We start from the raw sequence: 22,517 nt of genomic DNA, 5'->3' as shown, positions 1-22,517 counted from the left end.
TGATGGACTCAAGGGCATCCTGATCAAATTTGCAGATGACACCAAACTGGGAGGGGTGGCTAACACCCCAGAGGACAGGATCACACTTCAAAACGACCTTGACAGATTAGAGAACTGGGCCAAAACAAACAAGATGAATTTTAACAGGGAGAAATGTAAAGTATTGCACTTGGGCAAAAAAAATGAGAGGCACAAATACAAGATGGGTGACACCTGGCTTGAGAGCAGTACATGTGAAAAGGATCTAGGAGTCTTGGTTGACCACAAACTTGACATGAGCCAACAGTGTGACGCGGCAGCTAAAAAAGCCAATGCAATTCTGGGCTGCATCAGTAGGAGTATAGCATCTAGATCAAGGGAAGTAATAGTGCCACTGTATTCTGCTCTGGTCAGACCTCACCTGGAGTACTGTGTCCAGTTCTGGGTACCACAGTTCAAGAAGAACACTGACAAACTGGAACGTGTCCAGAGGAGGGCAACCAAAATGGTCAAAGGCCTGGAAACGATGCCTTATGAGGAGCGGCTAAGGGAGCTGGGCATGTTTAGCCTGCAGAAGGGGAGGTTAAGGGGTGATATGATAGCCATGTTCAAATATATAAAAGGATGTCACATAGAGGAGGGAGAAAGGTTGTTTTCTGCTGCTCCAGAAAAGAGGACACGGAGCAATGGATCCAAACTACAAGAAAGAAGATTCCACCTAAACATTAGGAAGAACTTCCTGACAGTAAGAGCTGTTCAACAGTGGAATTTGCTGCCAAGGAGTGTGGTGGAGTCTCCTTCTTTGGAGGTCTTTAAGCAGAGGCTTGACAACCATATGTCAGGAGTGCTCTAATGGTGTTTCCTGCTTGGCAGGGGGTTGGACTCGATGGCCCTTGTGGTCTCTTCCAACTCTATGATTCTATGATTCTAAGAACTCAATGCAATTCTATTTCTAAAACAGTCACTGTTATGACCCAAGGAGGGGTGAGTAAGTCTAACAACAACAAAAAATCACTCTAACCACTAGAACCCTATTTATCTAAAGCCTTGCACTGGAGTAATTCCAGGGAAATAATAATCTTATCTGAAATGATAAAAATAACAGGGCACCATAAAGTTAGCTGAAAAGATTATGAGAATGAGTGAATTTCGTGAGAAAGATAAATTTTGAATGAATATCATGTTAAAACTAGGTATTCAGGATTTTGATAAAAAATATTCAAAGTTATGGATAAAATATTGGAATTGTGTACAATAAGAATGAAAATAAGGTGATAAGTTGCTGGCTAAAGTTTTATTAACTTGGAATGTAGGAGCAAGAGACGTGAGGAAGTCCAAAAGGAAAAAATAAAGAAAAGATGGTTATTACAAGATGTATAATTTTATGTTTGTTTTATTCTTTGTTTGTTCTCTGTTTATTCTGTCTTTTTTTCTTTATTGTATTAACAAAATTCTTAATAAAAAATTTATTAAAAAAAATGAAATGATAAAAATAGACCAAAAAACCCCCACGATCGTATCTTATTAATTTACACTGGTTTGGAAGAGTCGGACATGACTAAACGACTAAACAACAACAAAGCCCTCATTCATATCATCATATTATTGGAAGAAACATGGATCTTGGAACTCACATTAGGAAAAGTAAGCCACTACACAACTTAACTTGCAAGGAGTATAATTCATATAGCCCTGGCTATAATCTGAAGGTGTATGTATCCTAGATAAAAATATATCCAGTCACAGTGGATAGGTACAAATGAGCAACACACGCAGTAATACTCCAAACAATGGACAAACAATACCAATTTAAGATTAGTCACATGTGATATGCAAGTTATTGTCACTTCAATAAGTTATTTCTGCCTTTTCAACAAGCAGTAAGATTTCTGTTTATTAATTTATGGTTTTAATATATACATATGACATGGAAAACAAACACACACAAAAAGAAAGAAGTTTATATAACCCACTGCCTTTAAAAACAAATTCAGAACATTACTGGCATTAACCCTGTTTTTAATCAAACTCAGGTAATACAACATAGAAAATTCCAAAGCTGAATCAGTGCCAAACACGAACTGATCCTTCTGCTTCAGCTCTCCTAACATGCATTACATATATGTACAAGGCTGGAAAGATAAGCAATTGTTTTTACATCCAATGACACTGCACATTTTTTAATACAGCTGCCCCTCTTCCTGTTGAAAATGTAGTTTTATGATATTTGACATGTGGGCCTGGTTCAGAGATAACATTGCTCAATCTGCTGATTATGGTTAGGAGGATGGAAGTTCCCTGAAAGCTCATGCCTTGTTTATCCCTCAGCTCAAGTTTGTACGTAACTCCTTCCCCACCCTTTCGTGTTAGAACTAACTATAGTGCACTGTTGTGTCTGCACCAGCATTAAAATAATTACCAATAGGTAAATCAAACAGCTTCCTGGTTTCAATATTTAAGAAGCTAACAAACATTAGTGTAGCTATTGGAATGCCAATGCAGACATAACACTGCACAACAAGGTAATGTTCAAAGGGAAGAGTAAGCAGTGTGCAAGCTCAAAGGAGATGGAGCAGTCATACTTGAGGGAATGCCTGATCTTCTAGCCATAGGTTAGGAAACTGAATAATAATTAGAAGATACAATATTGCCCAAACAACAGACCAATCCTGTTCATTTGTCTTAGTTGTTGGTCTCATTTTTCATGGGGCTTATCCCCTTCTAAGTGTGTTTATCACTGCAGCCCACTTGAATATATTTTAAGTAGCTGGAAGGGGTAATCAATACATACCTTGAATGTCCCATTTTGGTTTTTCACATAAGAAACCAGAAAAATGTCAACTGGCAGAAGTGCTGATGTAATAAGTGCTATTGCAAGAGCAAAAATAGCTGTTATAGTAGAGATTACTTCACTTTCACGTCTGCTCTGGTACTTGCGGACATAAACCCAGCAGAATATCAGGATAACCTAAAAATAATAATACAGAAGTTACTACAACCCAGTAAAAGAATCATATTCTTGCCATAATCCTATTTCTCAATACAAAAACAAAATGCATGCAAAGGTATGTACTCTCTATGGACAGATTTTTAATTGGGTTTCTTTTCCCTTTTGCCAGGTCAGCATTTCATCCCCCCAACAAGATGCAGCAGTGGGTTAGAAAATTACAAAGCCATTATTTTTAAGTGCAGATTCAACACTTGAAAGGCTATAAGCTTCTATTTTAAGCAGCTTCATATCTTATCTGAATGTTAATATAATGAGTCAGCTCTTACAACTGGTAACTGAATACCTCAGGACTCTATTTTACCTTGTAACAGCAAGGTTCCCATTCGCTACCAGGACTGTTACCAATGAGGTAACACATATAAGGCTACCCTGAATTCCTAAAACATTTGTAAATTTATTAACAGATTGGTAAACTTTCAACCAAATTGAAAGCAATATGATCTTAATCTAGTTCAGGATGACTTATGTAGGGTTATCCCATTGTTTACAGATCTATGATGTAACAATGAGTGGTTGCCCAAGGTTAGCTAATGAGCTCCATGCTGAGTGGGCAGCGAGTCAAGTCTCCCTTGTCTAAATCCAATATCCTATCCATTACACCAGACTGGCTCTCACACTTGCTCTTTTGGACTGTCCAGGGTTCTACTTATTTGGTCATAGGAAGCTTTATGACTGCAGGAAATGCTTTTTTAAGGGGGTACTCAAAGGTACACAGTACCAGCATCTCTTTTCTGTTGTTAAAAAGTGTGGCACTTACTGTAACAACTTCACAGTGAGTACTGGCACCTATTTTTTTTTTGGGGGGGGGGAGGAGCACTGACTGCAGGTCCTCTGTCACAGTCATAAAACAAAGCCTGACCCATGCATGGGTGGTTGCCCATTCTGTCCACTAAATCCAGACTCCCCAAATATGCTACTACCATCTACAGTGCTCCCTACTTCTCTCTCAGATACACGCACAGACCTCTTCACATTCACACAGGGATTGTGCATGCGTAGCCCAGTGTTTTTAAGGCACCTGTTGTGCAAACAGACATTTGCAGAAATGTAATGTTCTATGTAGATGCTTGCCACACCGAAATGGTTAATGTAATCCTAGTATGTCCTCTCAATATTCACTGAAGATCTGTAGAGAGGTTTAGCAATAAAAAGCAATTTAATGCATGCTGAAGGGCAGAGTGGGCATCAGACTGTATTAGAATTGGAAATTATTGAGCCATGGGGTGCTATTTAGTTCGGACATCTGCATATACGATATACACAAGTCTTAAGCAGGTACAAAAAGTTTGTTCATCAGTTCTGCACTCCCTCATTGAAAGCCAAGGTAGGGATTAATTTATTTCATACCATCAATACATCTGGTACTTAAAACAGGGTAGGAGAAAGAAAAACAGTTCCCCCTCTCAAGACCTTACATTTCCATACTAGTATGCTCAAGTAGAAGAATTCTAGACAGTACCATTTCAAGACTGGTGTATAAATTTCATATGCTTACCAATGCAAAACAAAAACACTCCCTTCCTATTGCACATCAGAGTAAAGGGCTATAAACCAAACTCTACCTGCAAGTGTTATTATTTGCTACATGCAGCCCAGAGCAGTACTGTCCTAATGCCACTTTGCTTTGCATAATGCCAGTCACCCCTGCTACTCTAAACTCTCGAGTGGATGACAGGATCAGTGAAGGAAGGGTGCAAAAAGTGACGCCTAACCCACCTTACACTTTAACGACAAGGTGGCTTTAACTGGGAAACCTACAGGGAGACACACACACACATATATAGGGGCTCTTTCCGCACCCTCTGGAAAACAAGGAAACGATATTTGGCTATCATTTGCTCGATTCTCTTCCTCCCGAGCACTTCGGCTTGCGCAGTTTTTCACTCGCTTGCTAGAAAGCAAATCCCATGGGTGCAAATTTTATTTCTAAACAGGTACATTGCGCCACGTCGTTTCTCTTACGCGCCCTAAGCAACGCCAGCTGCCAGCCTATGCAAACTTAACTTGAGAGTGAGCCTGGCTTGCTTCCCAATATACGGACAGGCAGGACAGGGTGAAAGCGTGGAAACCACGGAGCCTTATATAATTCGCCTGCTCTCCTCCCTTTCTAAACTGAAAAGAGCCCTTTAAGGCGGGGGTCGGGCCAGGTCCTCGCCCCACTCTTCCCATGGGGCGCAAAAGCCCACAAGCTTACCAGCAAAGCGAGGCCGAAGAGGCACCAGCCCGTGACCAGGTCCGTCTCCGCGGTGAAGGCCGCCATCTTAACTTCCGGCAACAACACTGACGCTCACGGCAACGGCGCCGCGAGGGGGAGGAGTCTAATGGAGCACCAGGGGGCGGGGCCAAGCGAGGCCCAAAGCAAGGGGAACAGCGTTACCGTAGGAACCGCTCAACAACACTCTGCGCCAGAAGACGGGCGATTGCTCTTGATTGGCTGGCCCGGCTGCCGAAGGAGGCCAATGAGGGCGCGGCGGAGCAAAATCACCCACCCACGCCCAGCTGACCTTGTTGCGTGTCGATTCCCGACTAGGCAGCGTGGCGGTTGGAATCGTGGCCGCTCTAAATTAAATTAGGGTGGTGTGTTTTTTTAAGGACGTTGTGGCCGCGCCTTAAATTATGGTTTCGGGTGACTTGTTAGAAAGGCGGAGGCCCGTTTTAGATTTCGGTATTGGGAAGTCATAAAGGTTCTCTGGGTGGAAAACTTAAAAAGACGGCCAGCTTAAAGAATAAAAGACACGGGAACTAGCGTAGGATTCGTGCATACGAAGCACGGACGTTTGCATTGCAAGTTTGCACGCGCAATGCAAGCATTTTTGCTTCGTATCCATAGGCTGCGAAATGCCAGTAATGCAATCCTGCACGTGTCTTCTTCGGAGCAAGCCGCCCCGACCCAGCTAAATGTGCTGGGATGGCAACTTTGGAGAGGACGCAGCAGGAACAGGCGCTTCTGAGAACCGAAATCCCGTCTGAAGGTTTACTTAATCTAGGTCCGTTGCTTGAATTTAACTCCCGTGGGGCTGGCCATTCCCAGGTGCGTGAAGAGGGGGTAACCCCGCAATCGCTGCCGTGCATGCATCGCAACAGGGATGAAAGGCAGCAGAAACCGTGTAACTTCGTAAATCGTGGACGGGGTGAGAAAAGAAAAGGAGACTGAACCGTGACGTGCAGCAGCAGCAGCTACCTACCAGCAAAGCGACACTAAAGCACCACCTCGCGGTCGGGTCCGATACAATCGTAAACATCTCCATCTTGACTTTCGGTTGCCTAGCCTAACAGCCCCGCCCTCTCTGCCGCCATTTATGGAGAACAGAAGCACACGCCCGTGTAAATAGCCTCAAGTCTCCCTGCTGTGTAACAGATCTGCCTTTCAGCCTTGAATTGAATCTTTAACCACGTCAGACGCGCGGGGGGGTGGGGGGGTGTCACATGCTTCATTTCTTCATCAGGGGAAAAAAAGTCCCTGCACTTAGAAAAGTAGAATGTCATGGAGAAGTTAAATCAGGTTTTCTGTATTCTTAGCATCTTTGGTGCAGAGGAACCTACATGTAGTCTTAAATAGTATAGTCTAGTAACCACAGGAGTTTTCTATTAAGTAGTGGGCTGACAAAGTGAACGACACAGAGTTCTCCAAGTAGCTCTTTATAGTAAGCTTGAACTGAACTGAAGGGTTCAGCCAACCTGCTTATATAGAGCTCCACTACAATGCAACAGTAACAACTTTCTGTAACTATCCAATCACTGAATGTCACTTTCAATTCCTTATTTGCATATGTGGACCTGAGTGAAAACTATCTACAGTATCCCTCTGCTGGCCCAGGGTGAGAACTTCAGTACATAACATTTTCCTAATCCCCAAATGCTTTGGCTCCTACTTTTGTACATGTTCCTTATGACAGTTTGAAGCCACTGCTGTTCTTTTGCCCAACCTTCGTTCTTCCTGTTTTGTAGGCCAAAAATAATTGAGGATATTCCAAATGAAAATTAAGATCTGTACTAGGAAAGGAAGGTTGGATGGTGTAGTAATGTACACACAGTTGAAGATATAGGAGAAAGAAACATTAACATGACCAGCAGTGGGAGGAGACTAAGCAGATGCTGAGTGAGTAATTTGAACCTCCATTTATTTCCAACTTTTCCTAGGTTCAGAGTGTGCAAGATTCTCATGCCAAGCGTTCCAAAAGGCTGTCAGAGATCTAATCATGCAGATCAATTAAGAAGTTAGAGGCAATACTACAATGAAAAAATATGAATAGGCATATCAGAATGAAAGGGCGTATTATTACTTAAGTAAGGAAGCAAAGCATTCACTAAGCTTGATTCAAATGGACAGTGGAGGTTAATTATAATGAGAGGGCATTTAAATCCAACAATCAGAAATAAAATATGTCAGTTAAAATGATTGCTGTATACTTCTGTTAGTAACTGACAATGGCATTCTATGCTTCTCTACTCAGAAGTAAGTTCCCCTGAGTTCAGTAAGCAAGTTGGTATATTTTGTTTATGAAGCAAGAACAAGGTGGCTGATTTAAAACAAAAGGTGTGCAGCACAATCCTATGCATGTTTATTCAGATATGAGTCCCCATGTTCAGTGTAAGTATGTTCAACTTGGCACCCTAAAGCACATTCAACAAATTTCCATGGATCGTCAATTAATGGCTATGTTTCTAAATGCATCGCTTTAAAAGACTGACCAACAGACCATCCTTTTATTGGTCAAAATCAGAAAATAGAATATTGTAGGTCAAACCACAGAATTCCCAGAATAAGCCAAATTCAGTCTGTGTCTCTTAACTACTTGATAAGGTACATGAGATCATCAGCTGACATATACCACCAAAGATGAAAATATCTAACGCTAGCTTGATGTCATCTGCTTTTTATATGTAGCTACAACATTCTGGGTTTGACCTCTTTTCTCAATTTGAACTTACAGATTCTATGGTGATAAGTAGAATTATACTTTTGTTCGACCAGTGCATTATTGAAGTAGGTGTTGTTCTTTGGCAGAATTGTTATGGAACTCCTTCGTTTGAGTGGGAGCTGTTCTAACACTAGGGTGACTCAGAGTTTGCTTCAAAATATGAATCATCTCAGATCTGCCATTTCAAAACCTCCTAAGCTATGCAGGTACAATTATAAGAACTGGCCTCCGTAATCCCCAAATGGCCAAACGTTCTGCAAGAGATCACACGGGGTTCAAAATGTAACATGCAAGATTTCAAATTACATAGATGGCTTTCTTGGGACAGCCATTTAATATCAAACATGTTTTGTGACTAAAAATAGACCATTCTGATGACATGGTGCATAATGCTAAACTGGGCTTCTCTTTGCCAGTAACCTCAGGATTCCCCCCTTCCTGTTTTCATGTCTTCATAGTTTTCTTTATAGTCATGAGTACCTTGCAAGGTTTGTTTCTCTGCTTGTCCAATTGACACCGGAATTGGAGATAGCACTATAGGAGAGGGACTTGCACGAAAATAGCAAAGGTTGGAATACCACCATCTCACCTTTTCCTCAAACCATCCAACGAAGGGTTGCACATTTCTCTCGTGGCACTAGGGAATATCCCTGCCGGCAAAGGGTGGCATAAACGTGCTAACCCTAGACACCATGGGGTGGTTGGGAATTGTGTTGGCCGGGAGAAAATAAGTGTAACACAATGAACCAGAATGTAGGACAATGTTAGGAAGGCCTTAGTTGCATCTCATAGCACAAACCCATCAGTTTCATTTGCTCTCACCAATTATGGCTTTGGGGTCGCAGCAAGAGTTAAACCACCCTTCATCACCACTGTAATTGTGGATGTCATGCGCCAGTCATTGTGGAAGCAACAATGTAGAGCGCAATGTAGGAACACAAGAAGCTGCCTTATACTGAGGCCAGACCCTTGGTCCATCTAGTTCAGTATTGTCTATATACTGACTGGCCGTGTCCTTCCCACCATTACCTGGAGATGTCAGGGGTTGAACCTTCTGCAAGAGTAGATGTTCTACTACTAAGCTATGGTGCTTTCCAACCTCATTCTTCCCATGATTCCTTGTAGGTCCTGCTTATTTGTGTGTTAACATCTAAATTCTTAGTACTTTAGTGTGCTTCTCTGAACACAAGCATTCAAAACAGTGTCAGCCAGTATCTCCTGACTCTGTTAGCATCTGACCCTGAGAAACACCCTCATCAGAATTTGACTATGTACAGTGACAGTAATACATACAGTGGTACCTTGGGTTACAGATGCTTCAGGTTACAGACTCCGCTAACCCAGAAATAGTACCTCGGGTTAAGAACTTTGCTTCAGGATGAGAACAGAAATCGAGGCACGGTGGCAGCGGGAGGCCCCATTAGCTAAAGTGGTGCTTTAGGTTAAGAACAGTTTCAGGTTAAGAACGGACCTCCAGAACGAATTAAGTTCTTAACCCGAGGTACCACTGTATATGCAAACAGTTTCTGTTTCTTTTTGCCTTTTATAATAAGTTTTTCTGTCAGTTTAATTTTTGTTGTATCATCTTGTTGAAACGTAACATTAAATGTGACCCCTATTAACACTGTTATCCATTTTCTAAGACTTTACAGAATATATTTATATATTTCTGTTGGTGGTGGCCTGGATGGAAACAGCAAAAAGCTGGAAAATACCTTCAGGCTGCTCAATCCAAGGATGGTTCACAAGAGTATGGCACATTATCCAGATGAAATATTAACACATCACAGCAGATTAGTTAGAGGGTTTGTTAAATATTACATTTTTATCCTACAGCAGGGCGTATAAACCATTTATCATTTTGGTGGGAAAGTGTTTGTTGTCATGGAAAACTTTCCTAACAATGCATCACATCACTATTCTTCAGCTAATGTTATCTATCACCGGTAAAACTGTTTACATTTCTCTTTGTGCAAATTATAATTTGATTGCTGTTTAATGCTTATGTTTGGTCAAATCTGTTTTTAAAAATGTAACAATAGTAATTGGCCGTTTGCCTATCTGATTTGTAACAATACAGTTCTTTATTTTTCAGTGGCTTTCCCCATACATTTTCTGCTGCTTGTAAAGATCACTTAGTGCTGCATTTTGGTTTTAGTGCTGTTTATTTCTTTGGCATGTAATTTTTATGGTATGGATTTTCTTTAATTTTAACCACTTTGATAAATATTCTTAATGCATTTAATAATGAAATTAAATCACATTTAGTCTGCAGTCGAAGACAAATTGGCTTCACAATTTGCTTCGCTTCAAAACAGAGTACTGTATCTTTGAGGACTGACCATACAGTGGTACCTCAGGTTAAGTACTTAATTCGTTCCAGAGGTCCATACTTAACCTGAAACTGTTCTTAACCTGAAGCACCACTTTAGCTAATGGGGCCTCCTGCTGCTGCCGCGCCGCCAGAACACAATTTCTGTTCTCATCCTGAAGCAAAGTTCTTAACCTGAAGCACTATTTCTGGGTTAACAGTGTCTGTAACCTGAAGCGTATGTAACCTGAAGCGTATGTAACCCGAGGTACCACTGTATAGGGTTTGTGACTACTGACCGAATTGTTCAAATCGCATGAACCTCAGGCAAAACACATTTTAGGGTGACAGGATGCAAAGGAGGACAGGGTTAGTTACGGTTATCAAAGTGGGGCTTTCAGGCGATGTGTATTTTTCTTCAACCCTGCAGAACAATCTGCACTGCTGAAAATCACTCTTCTGCACAACTAAGAAGCATATAGACAAGGACATGCTGGGGCAGAAGGGTAGCAAATAGGGGTGTCGTGCAGTTTATGGTGACCACACCTGATGCTGGCAACGACAACCAGCAGACATACTGCCTAACCAGCCCCACCACTTCCCACCAACCTGTCTACCCCTCCCCTTCCTAGACCAAAGGGAGGCCTTGGCATCACTACTGCTACTAAAGCAATGACAAAACAAATATGTAGGCCGGTGAAGGGGAAGGGACTGTCACTGCCACCACCATTGCCATGAAGAGGCAGGGGGAAGCAGAGGAAAGGGGGGAGATGAAGGCAACGAAGAGGCACATAGTATGTTTGGACCAAGGCCAATCAAGGACATAACAGGGAAACATATTAGACTTCATAATTTTATTCCCCCCCCCCCCTCAGTTTTTCTGGATCTTAGCTGAGGTAATTGACTTCATTTCAGTAGGTTCTCATATATGAATACAACAGACAGAGAAAAGCTTCTGGTGTTGCATTCTTTTTTTCCCGAAAGAAAAAGAATTAAACAAATCAATATAATACAATATTGCATTCAGGCAGCAAACCTTGATATGAGATAATAGGTATTGAAAAAACTTAGTTGCTCCTGCTTTAATCAATGAAATCATGGAAGATATACAATAGAAAGGTCCCCTTTTGTGCACACTTACATGCAGCTTGACAGAATGACAGGCCTCTTTATTACTGTATTATAGAAACGTGGGCGGGGAACCTGGTTTTCAGGACCTTTCCTCAGACCAGACTATGCCTCAGCCTTTAGAATAAATATTATGACCCAAAGTCACAGAGTATAAACTCTCACCACATGCCAAGGATTTCACAGTAGCCTCCCCAAAATCAACTACACTGCTACAGAGAGGAGGCCAGTGAGGTATAATGTATAGAAATTCACATAATATCAGTAAAGAGAAAAATCAAATAGTATCAGAAGGAAATTAATTTTTTCTCACACATGACTTCCCTATGGAAGGCAATAGGTACCATAACAACAAAAACTACAACTCTCATAATTAATTCTCTGTGTTTCCAACAACATGGCAATGATATGCTTCCTTCCTTGAATGAAATCTTGGGACTGGATGCCTTGGAGGGAAAATCAGGTAGTAGCCACTGTGCAGCACAGTGCTTTGGGAATAGGAAGAACCACTAGGAGCAAAGGTGCTTTTTGCCCTGCCCTGCTCTGTTTTAGCATTGCCTTCATTGGCATTATCCATTTGATCTGAGGACAAAGTCATGTGGAGTGGCCTGTGTACTAGTAAAGAGAAGCAACAATGAGAGAGCCTACTTTGCATTTTTTTCATTAAGGTCAATAAAAAAGAAGGGTGGAGAGAAGGAAGAACAAAGAACTGCCCAGGAATGCCGTGCATCCATTGTGTGCTTGGATTATTAGCCACTGATGGGGAAGGCAAAGGTTCTTCTTGCTCCCATCTGCTCTGCTCTCTTCACCCACTGCAAATGATTATAGATCCACACTTGTTTACCATGTTCAGACTTCAGGAAGCAGTAGACTGTAACTAATCAAAATCAGCAATCCTGGATTCCCAAACTTCAAAGACTCAAATAAGAGAATAGATGGCCCCCATATTCCCATCCCAGTTAGCTGACTGTGGTTTCACAGAACAAAAGCCACCCTAATTTTCAAAATGTCATTAAGGAAGCTTTAATAATATAAATAGGGTGTGTGCGTTGACTTGGTTTAGGAGCTAAATAACCTTGTGAATTGGGATGATTTTGCAGTATTATTAATTCTGTCTTTCTGTTTTATAGCTCTATATTTGCCTATATCTATGTGGTCTTCCCATCCATGTTTTTTTTTTTTTTTGCAAGAAATAAGGGTGTCCAAAATGTTACACACAGAGCACTTAAGAGCTCTCAGTTGGGTTTTGTTGTTGTCGAAACACAGAAATTGGGGGGGGGGTCTTTTTTAAAAAGATGAAAGCTTAATTTAACTTTATTTTTTTAAGTCCTATATTGATCAGCTTTAACAACTACTACAACAAACCTCAGAGCTCTTGGTAACACCAAGGTTGCAGATCTCCTGGGTATTCCTGCACTGCAGGGGGTAGGACTAGATTACTCTCAGGATCTCTTCCAACTTCTATGATTCTTCAGAACTCTACAGGCAGCATTCTAGATAGCCTCATGATGCAAGGCCTGTCTAAGATCTATCGGAGGACATAAACTAACCCTGGATAAGAAATGCAGGAATGAAGCGGCAATTTTTTTTATTAAAAAAATTATTTTAAGGTAAGGTAAGAGACAACTCTTCACTTCCCCAACCCCAGAGATTATGGAGGAAAGTGAATCCCTTTTATTTCCCCCATAAATTGTCTGTAATTTGACAGACTTAACCCACTCTGGACGGGTTCCTGCGCCTTGTTTTATACAGAGTAGAAAACAATTACAGATCAAGTGGAGAGTACACAGGGCTGCTCAGAAACGGTGGATTAAAAAAAACAATGCACTGATATGGGTGAATGCAAAGTGAATCTTGCAGCCTGGGCATCTCTCTAATAATGATGATCAAATCTGTCAAACTAAACAAACACTCTCACAAGCATTTTCAGGGAAAGGGTTCATGCTAGCACAGAATCATAGAGTTGGAAGAGGCATCAATATTATCTGGTCCACCCCCACCAATGCAGGAAATCCACTGTTGCAGCAACCCTGATAGTGATAGGTGGTCAAGCAGCCTCTGCTTAAAAATTTCCAATGAATGAGAGTTCACCATCTTCCAAAGCAGTCTGTTAAGTAGCTTATAGCACCAGGAAGTTCTTCCTAGTGTTTCATCCTTATCTTCTTGTTCTCTTTTTCTTTTTGTAGCTGGAACCCATTGCTTCAAGTCCCATGTTCTGGAGTAGCAGAAGACAAATTTGCTCTTATTATCTCTGCAATAGTCCTCCAGATATTTGAAGATGGCTATAATGTTGCTTCTTAATCATCTGTTCTCCTGGCTAAACATAACACAGCTCCTTTAACCTTTCCTCATGAGACTTGGTTTCCAGGCTCTTCACTATCTTTGTCACTGTCCTCTGGAGATGGTCCAGCTTGTTAATATCCTCCTTAAGCTGTGGTGTCCAGTACTCTAGGTGAGGTCTGACCAAAACAGAAATAGAGCACTACCATTACTTGCTGCAATCTGGACACTATGCTCCTGTTGATGCAGTCTAGAATTGCATTAGCCTTTTTAGCTGCCACATCACACTGCTGAGCTTTGTTTAGCTTGTCTTCTATTCACCACCCAATCCTTTTCACATATACTGTTGTCAAGCTGGGTGTCACTCATCTTGTATTTATACATACATGTGATATTTTTCTTCCGAAATACAGAACAAAATTTATCTCTGTTGAAAATCATTTTGTTAGCTTTGGCTCAGATTCTCCATCCTGTTAAGATAAACTTGAACCAGTTTTTGTCTCCTAAGGTGCTGACTACCCCACCCACTTTGGTGCTGTCTGTATATATACTGAGTATCTCCTATATAATACTTTGTCTAAGTCATTTATAAAGATGTCTAACAGCACCAGGCCTAGAAGGTGGGCCAGTCTGCCTATGAGGCGAGGTGATGCAGTTGCCTCAGGCGGCAAGATCTGACTTGAGGAGTGTGTCTCCTCCATTGCTGTGCCTACCCACTCTTCTCGGGTCTCCTTTTATCTCCCCACGGCCTTCAGGAGGGGCCGCAGCAGCAGCTGGGGGCTGCAGAAGAGTAGGAGGGGGAATTTTCTGTGTTACTTGAAGCAGCAAAACATCCTGGGTCAGGAGAGAGCCCCATGGCACCTGCCTGTCACTTCCCTTCAAGTTGACAGGAAGCCACTGATGCACACTTTGGGTATGGTCTCTCAGCCAGCTTCAAATATTCTCACCCAAAGTAACATCCTCCTCGTCTGAGGGTGCTCCTCATCCAGCTCTCTTACCAGAGATTCATGTGGCCTCAGTAGCAGGGATTGCCTTTTACCAGCTTCAGCTGGTAAGACAACTATTGTTGTTTCTGGACCAGGAGAGGCGTCTGACCACTGTTGTCCTTGCACTGGTAACCTCCAGGTTAGGTTATTGCAATGTACGCTATGTGGGGCTGCCCTTGCAGTTGGCCCAGAAGATGCAGCTAGTGCAAAATACAGTGGCTTGACTGATCACTGGGGCAGGCTCTTGCCACAGTGTTATGCCGCTACTAAAAGAATTTCACTGGTGGCTAATGAACTACCAAGCTAAGTTCAAAGTGCTATTACTGGTGTACAAACTTCTTTACAGCTTGAGATTAGGAAACCTAAAATATGGTCTCACCACATATATATCCAATCGATCACTGCGCTCTGAGGGAAATGTCAGATACCATCTCATTAGGAAGTCCATCCCATAAATTGTAAGAATTTCTATTGTCTTCTCAGCACCTGTTGAATACCTTCCTTCTTCATCAGGCCTTTTAAGTGGAGATCTTTATCATAGCCTGTATCTGTGCTGGGTTTGTAATAATTGTTTCTATATGTGGTATTGGTTTTAATGCTTTTTACACATGTGGAATTGTTTAAGATTGTTCTTATGGTTGATGTTTTACTGTGAAATCAATTTGATATATTTTATGGGAAACAATTCATAAATGGATTGAAATAAATTAACAAAATACTGTGTTCGTTGGGCTTTGCCCCCTTGGTAACTGTGCTTAGGGCTGCAGTGTGTGAGAGCAAAATGTTGGACTAACTGGGACTTTGCCCTGATCCATCAGGGTTTATGTTCTCCTTATGGTTTAATGTTACTGGCCATTGTCACTGCACATTATCTTTCATGTCAGCTGCACGTTATGTGACCAAAAAAATCACTAATTTTGTTCGCTCTTAATTCGATCAGGTGCTCTCTTGTTCTATATTTGTGTAGAACAGTGAGCAGCTGTTCCCTGATAGAGATTTCAAGAGCTTTTGTGGTTTCATATACCTCTATCATATTTCCAGTTAACTACCTCTCTTTTTTTTCAAGCTAAAGAGCAGTAGTATTTTTAACATTTTGTACAAAAATACTCCATCTACGCTGCAAGATCACATTTTTGTGTTTCTCAGTGCCATTCTCAGTCCTCCTAAAATGAAATGACCAGAACTATCCAGTTGATGAAATACACTGAATAGATAATCACATTCTTTTCTGTCTTTGTTCTTAGCAGCCTTTGACATTCTATTTAATGGTTTGACGGTTCTTTTACATTTCTGCTTACATATTGGAATTCTTATTGTTTCCTTCCATTGAGAAATAGGGAAATGTTGATTTACTGTCAATTCCCATTTTTGAGACTGGATATACTTCTTATGGAAGGCAGGGTCTCCTTTGGATTATAACATTGGCCATGCTGGCTGGAGTGGATGGGAATTGGAGTCCAAAGGTTCCCGAGTGCTGTTGTAGAACAAATAATTTACCATTGCCATGAACAAAGGATCAAAATGATGCTGATAAGAAGAGGAAAATGTCAAGGAAGATTATATAATTTATTAGATGGAGGCTGTCATAACAACTTAATGTTATAGAGGACCAAAATAACAGCCAATGCTTAGCATATTCTAACAGTTAATGGGTATTAAAGAGGATGACCCAATATATAAGGGATTACCCAATCCCATACATAACACAGGAATTAAAAGAGTAGAATGGGAAATTGTTGGTTTTTAAAAATCTATTAACCGCCCTGAGATCTTGTTAAACAAACAAAAAAAAACAAAACATGGACATTAATTAATATTTGAGTGCCCTTAATTCAGAATAATTTCTGTATATTACTACTAAAGATAAAGTAAAGGACCCCTGGATGGTTAAGTCAAGTCCAAGGTAACTATGGGGTGCGGCGCTCATCTTGCTTCAGGTTGAAGGAGCCAGCGTTTGTCCACAGACAGCTTTCCATGTCATGTGGCGAGCATGACTAAACCGCTTCCTGCACAACGGAACACCATGACAGAAACCAGAGCACACGGAAATGCCGTTTAACTTCCTGTCGCAGCAGTACCTATTTATCTACTTGCACTGGTATGCTTTTGAACTGCTAGGTTGGCAGAAGCTGGGACAAAGCAACAGGAGCTCACCCCATCGCGGGGATTCAAACCAACGACCTTTTGATTGGCAAGTCCAAGAGGCTCAGTGGTTGAGAGTGCCACCCATCCCTACATATTGCTACTATATTGTGGCAGCATAGCACAATAGGGACAGTTGTTGTTTTTTTATACAGCATCAAATTTATGGCCTAACCAGAATTTTTACATCACAAGTTTTTTGCTTTTGTTTTTTTAAAAACAACAACCAGAAGTTCCCAAGTTTTTTTGGATGTGAAGAAGGAATGAATATGTGATGCCATGGGGAGCTTCACTTCTTCAGCCGGGCAGGAAAGAATTTACAGCCTCTGCAACCAGCCTAGCACATTCAGCCTGCAAGGAGACACTGTGTGTGCACAGCACATAATATACGCCCACCCACACATCTGTTCTTTTTTCGTTTTAGTTTCCATATGGGTCTCTGCGTGTCTGCCTCTGGCAGACTCAAAAGTCATAGAAGTAGAGTAATAGCAGACTTGCAGAAAATGTTTCTTCTTTCTGCAGGAGAAGCAGGAAGGAGAGGCTGCAGTGAAACAATGGGAAAAGTATATAGAAATGGGTATGGCAGGCTGATGTTTGCTTGAGAGTATGCCCCTTTGAACTAATGCACAGGGTGCATAGGTTACTATCTTAAACTTGCCACCTCCATGCGGTTTAAGAAGTTGCACGTGACAAAGTTCCTGGTGTCAGAAAAGCCACAGAAATTTGGAGGTTCTTGGGTGATATTCAACTAAATTCTACTCAGAGTAGGTCCATGGAAAAGAACAGACGTATCTCGTCATGTTCACTAATTTAATTGGGTTTACTCTAAGTAAAACTTAATTGAATACCATGCACATATATTTAAACGATTAGCTTAAGGCAGTGTTTTGATTTCTCTTTTGGACAAAACAGGCCTGAGGATTCCAAAGCGGCTACATTATTTCCAAAGCCATTTGGTTTTGAAGAAACTTCACAAATACCTCTTAGGTGGTGGGTGTTCTCTGGTGCAGCAGACATTTGTTTGCCTGGAGATTTTAGAGTGATTTAACATCCTTTCCTTCTGTGTCTTTTGAGAAAAGAAAAAAAAAAAGAAGCACAGGATAGTTTTCAATTGGGAACTGAACCCATGTTCTCCTCTTTCAGTCCTTACTAGTGATATCCTTTCAGGCAAAGTATTTAAGTTATGGGAAGAAGATACTGTACCACTGGCATCTTGTGGCCAAAGATGAATCCTTGAGGGTTAAGTCAGGGGATCTTTTTTTTTAATACAGCCAAAATGTCACAGCATTTATCCTTTTCAGATATTGGTGTGTCTTTTGCCTTCTAGATTTGCTGCCCTTCAGATGGAATCAGTGCCTTTTCCCCAAAAAAATGTTTAAGAGTACTCTCATTTTGACTCAAGAAAACCACCATTTTATAGTTCAATTCAGGAAAAATAAATACAGTATAAAGATTCACAAAATGTTTAGGGGTATGAGTACCCCTGCATACCCCCAGAAAAAAGCACTGGATGGAATTAACTGGGTGTTTTTTATTGGCTAATAGAAACTAGTTCATTTTCTTCATGTTTTCTAAACAAAGCAAACACAGTGAAACAAAGCAAACACAGTGAAACAGCATGTTCATCCTAATTCAGTTTAAACCAGAGTACTATGATCTCATGGGGATCCCTGTGGAAATTCCTTAGGGAATTCTAGATATTGGCATTGGGAAGTCATAATAAAATTGGACATTGTTTATGAATTAAGATACAGTACAATGTTCATTTTCAGTTAAACCAAAAGCAGACTTTATTTGCATGCAACCTATATATTGTAATAATGGCTGAGGTAAAGGTAAAGGGACCCCTGACCGTTAGGTCCAGTTGCGAACGACTCTGGGGTTGTGGGCGCTCATCTCGTTTTACTGGCTGAGGGAGCCGGCATTCAGCTTCCAGGTCATGTGGCCAGCATGAGTAAGCCGCTTTCTGGTGAACCAGAGCAGCACACGGAAACACCATTTACCTTCCCGCTGGAGTGGTACCTATTTATCTACTTGCACTTTGACGTGCTTTCGAACTGCTAGGTTGGCAAGAGCAGGGACCGAGCAACAGGAGCTCATCCCATCGCGGGGATTCGAACCGCCAACCTTCTGATTGGCAAGCCCTAGGCTCTGTGGTTTAGACCACAGTGCCACCCGCGTCCCAATAGTGGCTGAACTTGGTAACAAAACAGGTTCATTCCCAGAAAGCCGCCCCACTCCATTGCCTCTTCCCAACAGTCAGTCAACATTCTGTGCCCACTGAGCATTCTCAGTCTTCAATGAGCTGTTGGAGGGGGGCTGCCCTTTTTGTACTTCTGCAAAGTTCAGGGTTACTCTTGGGTTACCCCAGGCTTGCTGTCGCCTCCTTCTTAAGTGCATGGATAGCGCTGTTCACTATTAGTTTATATTGGGTTGTACATTTATTCGGTTTTCTATAGCAAATGAAGCAGTCAGAGCAGCAGCAGCAGCAAGGGCAACAGAGAAGTCATAATCCCCATAGAATTCCCCCATAGATCTCCCCCCTATCGTTAGGAAGAGTGAGGAGTTACAGTCTGTCCAGTTGCCCACATGAAGCAATGCACCATTCTCCCACCAACTAACTGGTAATACCTCACAGAGATAGGGGAGAAATTAGATTTTGTTTGTACCTTAGTGAGAAAGGACCTAATTTGCACTTCTCAAACCTTGGGCCTGGCCTACTCAAGAAGTCAACTGGTTGAATCCAGACTAATAGCGCACCTGCCTACTTTTCCAAAGCAAATTATGGTAAACGGGAGTGCCTGGTAACAAGAATGAAAACTAGCAGGAAATCTGCTAAACTCACAAAAAAGGAAGCAGAAACTCCTCTTCATTTCCAGTAGCAAAGCATATTTTGAAAACAAATTGGTTTTGTGAATAATGCAAATATTTTTTCCACACATTATTTCTATAAATATAAAAAATGCCAATTATTTTTCTACATAGCCAATCCAGCATCTTTGTATTTCTCATCATTAATTAATATTAAATCACCAAAAGAAAATGGTTCCCTTGATGTCATTACTTGTAATTAATTAAGCATGTTATGAAACCAAACATTCACCACACATATCATGAAGAATTTTAAAAATGTTATAAAGCTTGGGAAAAGAGGGAGAGAAAATGTTATTTTTCCCAAACAGGGAAATATAATAACGTACATGTTGCATTTATAAACATTTTATGAATAGAAATACAACAGTAAAATACTATATTGCTAATAAAACACTGAGCACAAAAGGCATAATTAGTAAATGATGATTAGAACTGTAAAAATAAATTTTACAGATGCACAGTCATTTGAATTAACCGCCAAGCCTGCAGCATATAGCTTGTTATGGGAAACAATCCACAAAACAAATTCTGTTTAAGCAAATTTCTTGTCTTTTTAAGTGGTTTCTAATTTCAGTCAATCAACTAAGTAAACATACCCTCCAACATTTTCCGATGAAAATAGGCACGTCCTATTCCATAATAATAATAATACCATTATTATTTATATTATGCGGCTTAGTCATGCTGCCCACACGACCCAGAAGCTGTACGCCGGCTCCCTCAGCCAATAAAGCGAGATGAGCGCTGTAACCCCAGAGTCGGCCACGACTGGACCTAATGGTCAGGGGTCCCTTTACCTTTTTAACTGGGTTACCCCAGCCACACTGGGCGAATTCCAACATACATAAAAGCCAGTGCCAGATTACCAAATAGGCAGTCGGCACCAGCCTACGGGCCCCATGCCTTTTAGGGGCCCTGCAACAACAGATCAAAATAATATTGATTTGATCTTGAAAGGAAAGTACAAAAATGAATTAGAAGATAATTTGTAAGGAGCGCCCTGAGATTTCGACTGCCTAGGGGCCTCCACAGGGTTTAACCAGGTGCTGATAAAAGCATAATAAATCATTAAACATCTTTTTTTTAAAAAAAAAAAATCCCTATACAGGGCTGCCTTCATAACTCCAACATTTCTCCAATGAAAATAGGGACATCCAGGATCAAATCAGAAACCAGGGCAGCTTCTGTAAATCCAGGACTGTCTCTGGAAACTAGGCACACTTGGAAGGTCTGGGAAAATGACTAATGAAATCTTTGCAGAAGAAATAATTTTAGAAACAAACTGGAGTATTTACTTGTCATATCACCAAAAAAATACAGTGGTACCTCAGGTTACAGACGCTTCAGGTTACAGACCCAGAAATAGTACCTCGGGTTAAGAACTTTGCTTCAGGATGAGAACAGAAATCGCGCGGTGGCAGTGGGAGGCCCCATTAGCTAAAGTGGTACCTCAGGTTAAGAACAGTTTCAGGTTAAGAACGGACCTCCAGAACAAATGAAGTTATTAACCCGAGGTAGCACTGTAACCCAAAATGGGTTGTTTCCAATGGTTGTAAAAGTGGAGGGCAGTTTTCACAACAGATCTTCCTCTCAAATGTGGCTAGCTTCCTTTTTCTGAAAAAAGGCCAAAATGGTCCCCCTCTCCACCTCCAAGCTTGTGTCTTTGGTTTGCTTGTCTGACTTCATCTTCTCACTTGCAAGACACTTGCAGGCCTGATCCTAGTTCAGGGCTATCCACACCATAGTTGTAGTAAGAGTTACGTTTATTTCATCTTCAAACAATAGACTCCACCCAGAGGACTGTAATATATTATGCATTTATTTAATTGCTGCACTTGCTGCAGGTACTGTATAGTTTGGCTTACCATGTTATCTAAACCTCGACTCATGGTTTGCCTCCTCCAGCCAAAACCACAACCTGGAAACCCAAGAGGAAATCTTGATCACAGACTGTGGTTTCTCTGGAGTGACAATAATTCAGCTCAGTGCTACATGCAAACTAGCTGATGTTGAAATACTGGTAGTGAACACCAACCCACAGAGCAGTGAGAAATTCTAAGTGTGAGCTTTATTAGAAAACTACTTGTTACTACCTGACAGGCTATTTAAAACCATACAAAAAAAAAAAGCTTATCTGATGATAGGAATAAATAAGGAAGGCATTAATGTGATTAAGCTTGATTTGGAAATGCAACACAAACTCTTAAGGAAATTTGTGCGTGTGTGTGTGCTCTTGGGTTCATCACAAGTTATAACCTAGATCCAGTTATTCTGGGCTAGCTACGCTGATCACTTCCAGGATTTTAGACTCCTCAAGCAGCTGTTTTCCTTTCAAGTGATTCGCCTGTAAACATTCATCATGACAGAAAAAGACACAAAGTCCCCAACAAGGCTGATCTGAAGAAGTATGGAATTAGTTCATTTGTCATTCCTGATTGCATGCTTGTTACAGCATGCAAAAGAACCCCCTATTTGTAGGATCTGGCCTCCATCCAGCCCCATTAGGCATTCTGAAGCCCATTGATTTAAGAGGGCTTAAGTGCTCCTGTGTGCAATGGTGGCCTCTGAGTTTACGCTTTAATCGTAATGGGGTTGTTACTACTTCCTTGTTTTGAGCAGCAGCAAGATTAAGAGCCTATGGAGATGATGTTTGTTTAATATCGGTTTACCTCTCACGACTTCTGCCTACTAATTCTAAGAATTGTACTTTTGAGCATGTTCAAAATTCTGTTACAATGCCACCAGCCTCAAGGTTTCTTTGCACAGAGAGAATTATTATTAAACTAGTTTAAGTCTATGATGTGGATGTGTCCATAAGTGTGAGGGCTGTCAGCTGATATTGTTGATTAAATAAAATAATTATCTCTGTCTGCAAGTCTGAACAA

At 41.2% G+C, this 22,517-nt stretch overlaps 1 protein-coding gene and 1 long non-coding RNA gene across 2 annotated transcripts in view; one reads left to right on the top strand and one right to left on the bottom strand.

Annotated features, from left to right (window-relative positions):
* LMBRD1 (LMBR1 domain containing 1) overlaps nucleotides 1-5,331 on the bottom strand; it is a 50,415-nt gene extending 45,084 nt beyond the window's left edge. Inside the window, exons 1-2 of the mRNA XM_079970487.1 lie at nucleotides 5,184-5,331; nucleotides 2,771-2,947 (exon numbers count right to left, since the gene is read on the bottom strand). Of these exons, the coding sequence (XP_079826613.1) occupies nucleotides 2,771-2,947; nucleotides 5,184-5,249 (243 nt within the window). The 5' untranslated portion in view covers nucleotides 5,250-5,331. The remainder of the gene's footprint in view (nucleotides 1-2,770; nucleotides 2,948-5,183) is intronic.
* Nucleotides 5,332-5,424: 93 nt separating this feature from the next.
* On the top strand, nucleotides 5,425-14,137 carry LOC307212966. The gene is made up of 3 exons (XR_013837301.1): nucleotides 5,425-7,088; nucleotides 7,998-8,117; nucleotides 13,537-14,137. It is a non-coding gene; the product is annotated as an uncharacterized lncRNA (long non-coding RNA).
* Nucleotides 14,138-22,517: the final 8,380 nt, after the last annotated feature.

Source organism: Podarcis cretensis (genome assembly GCF_951804945.1).
Source record: "Podarcis cretensis genome assembly, chromosome: 3".
NCBI lineage: Eukaryota > Metazoa > Chordata > Lepidosauria > Squamata > Lacertidae > Podarcis > Podarcis cretensis.
This window is presented reverse-complemented; position numbering and strand designations above follow the sequence as displayed.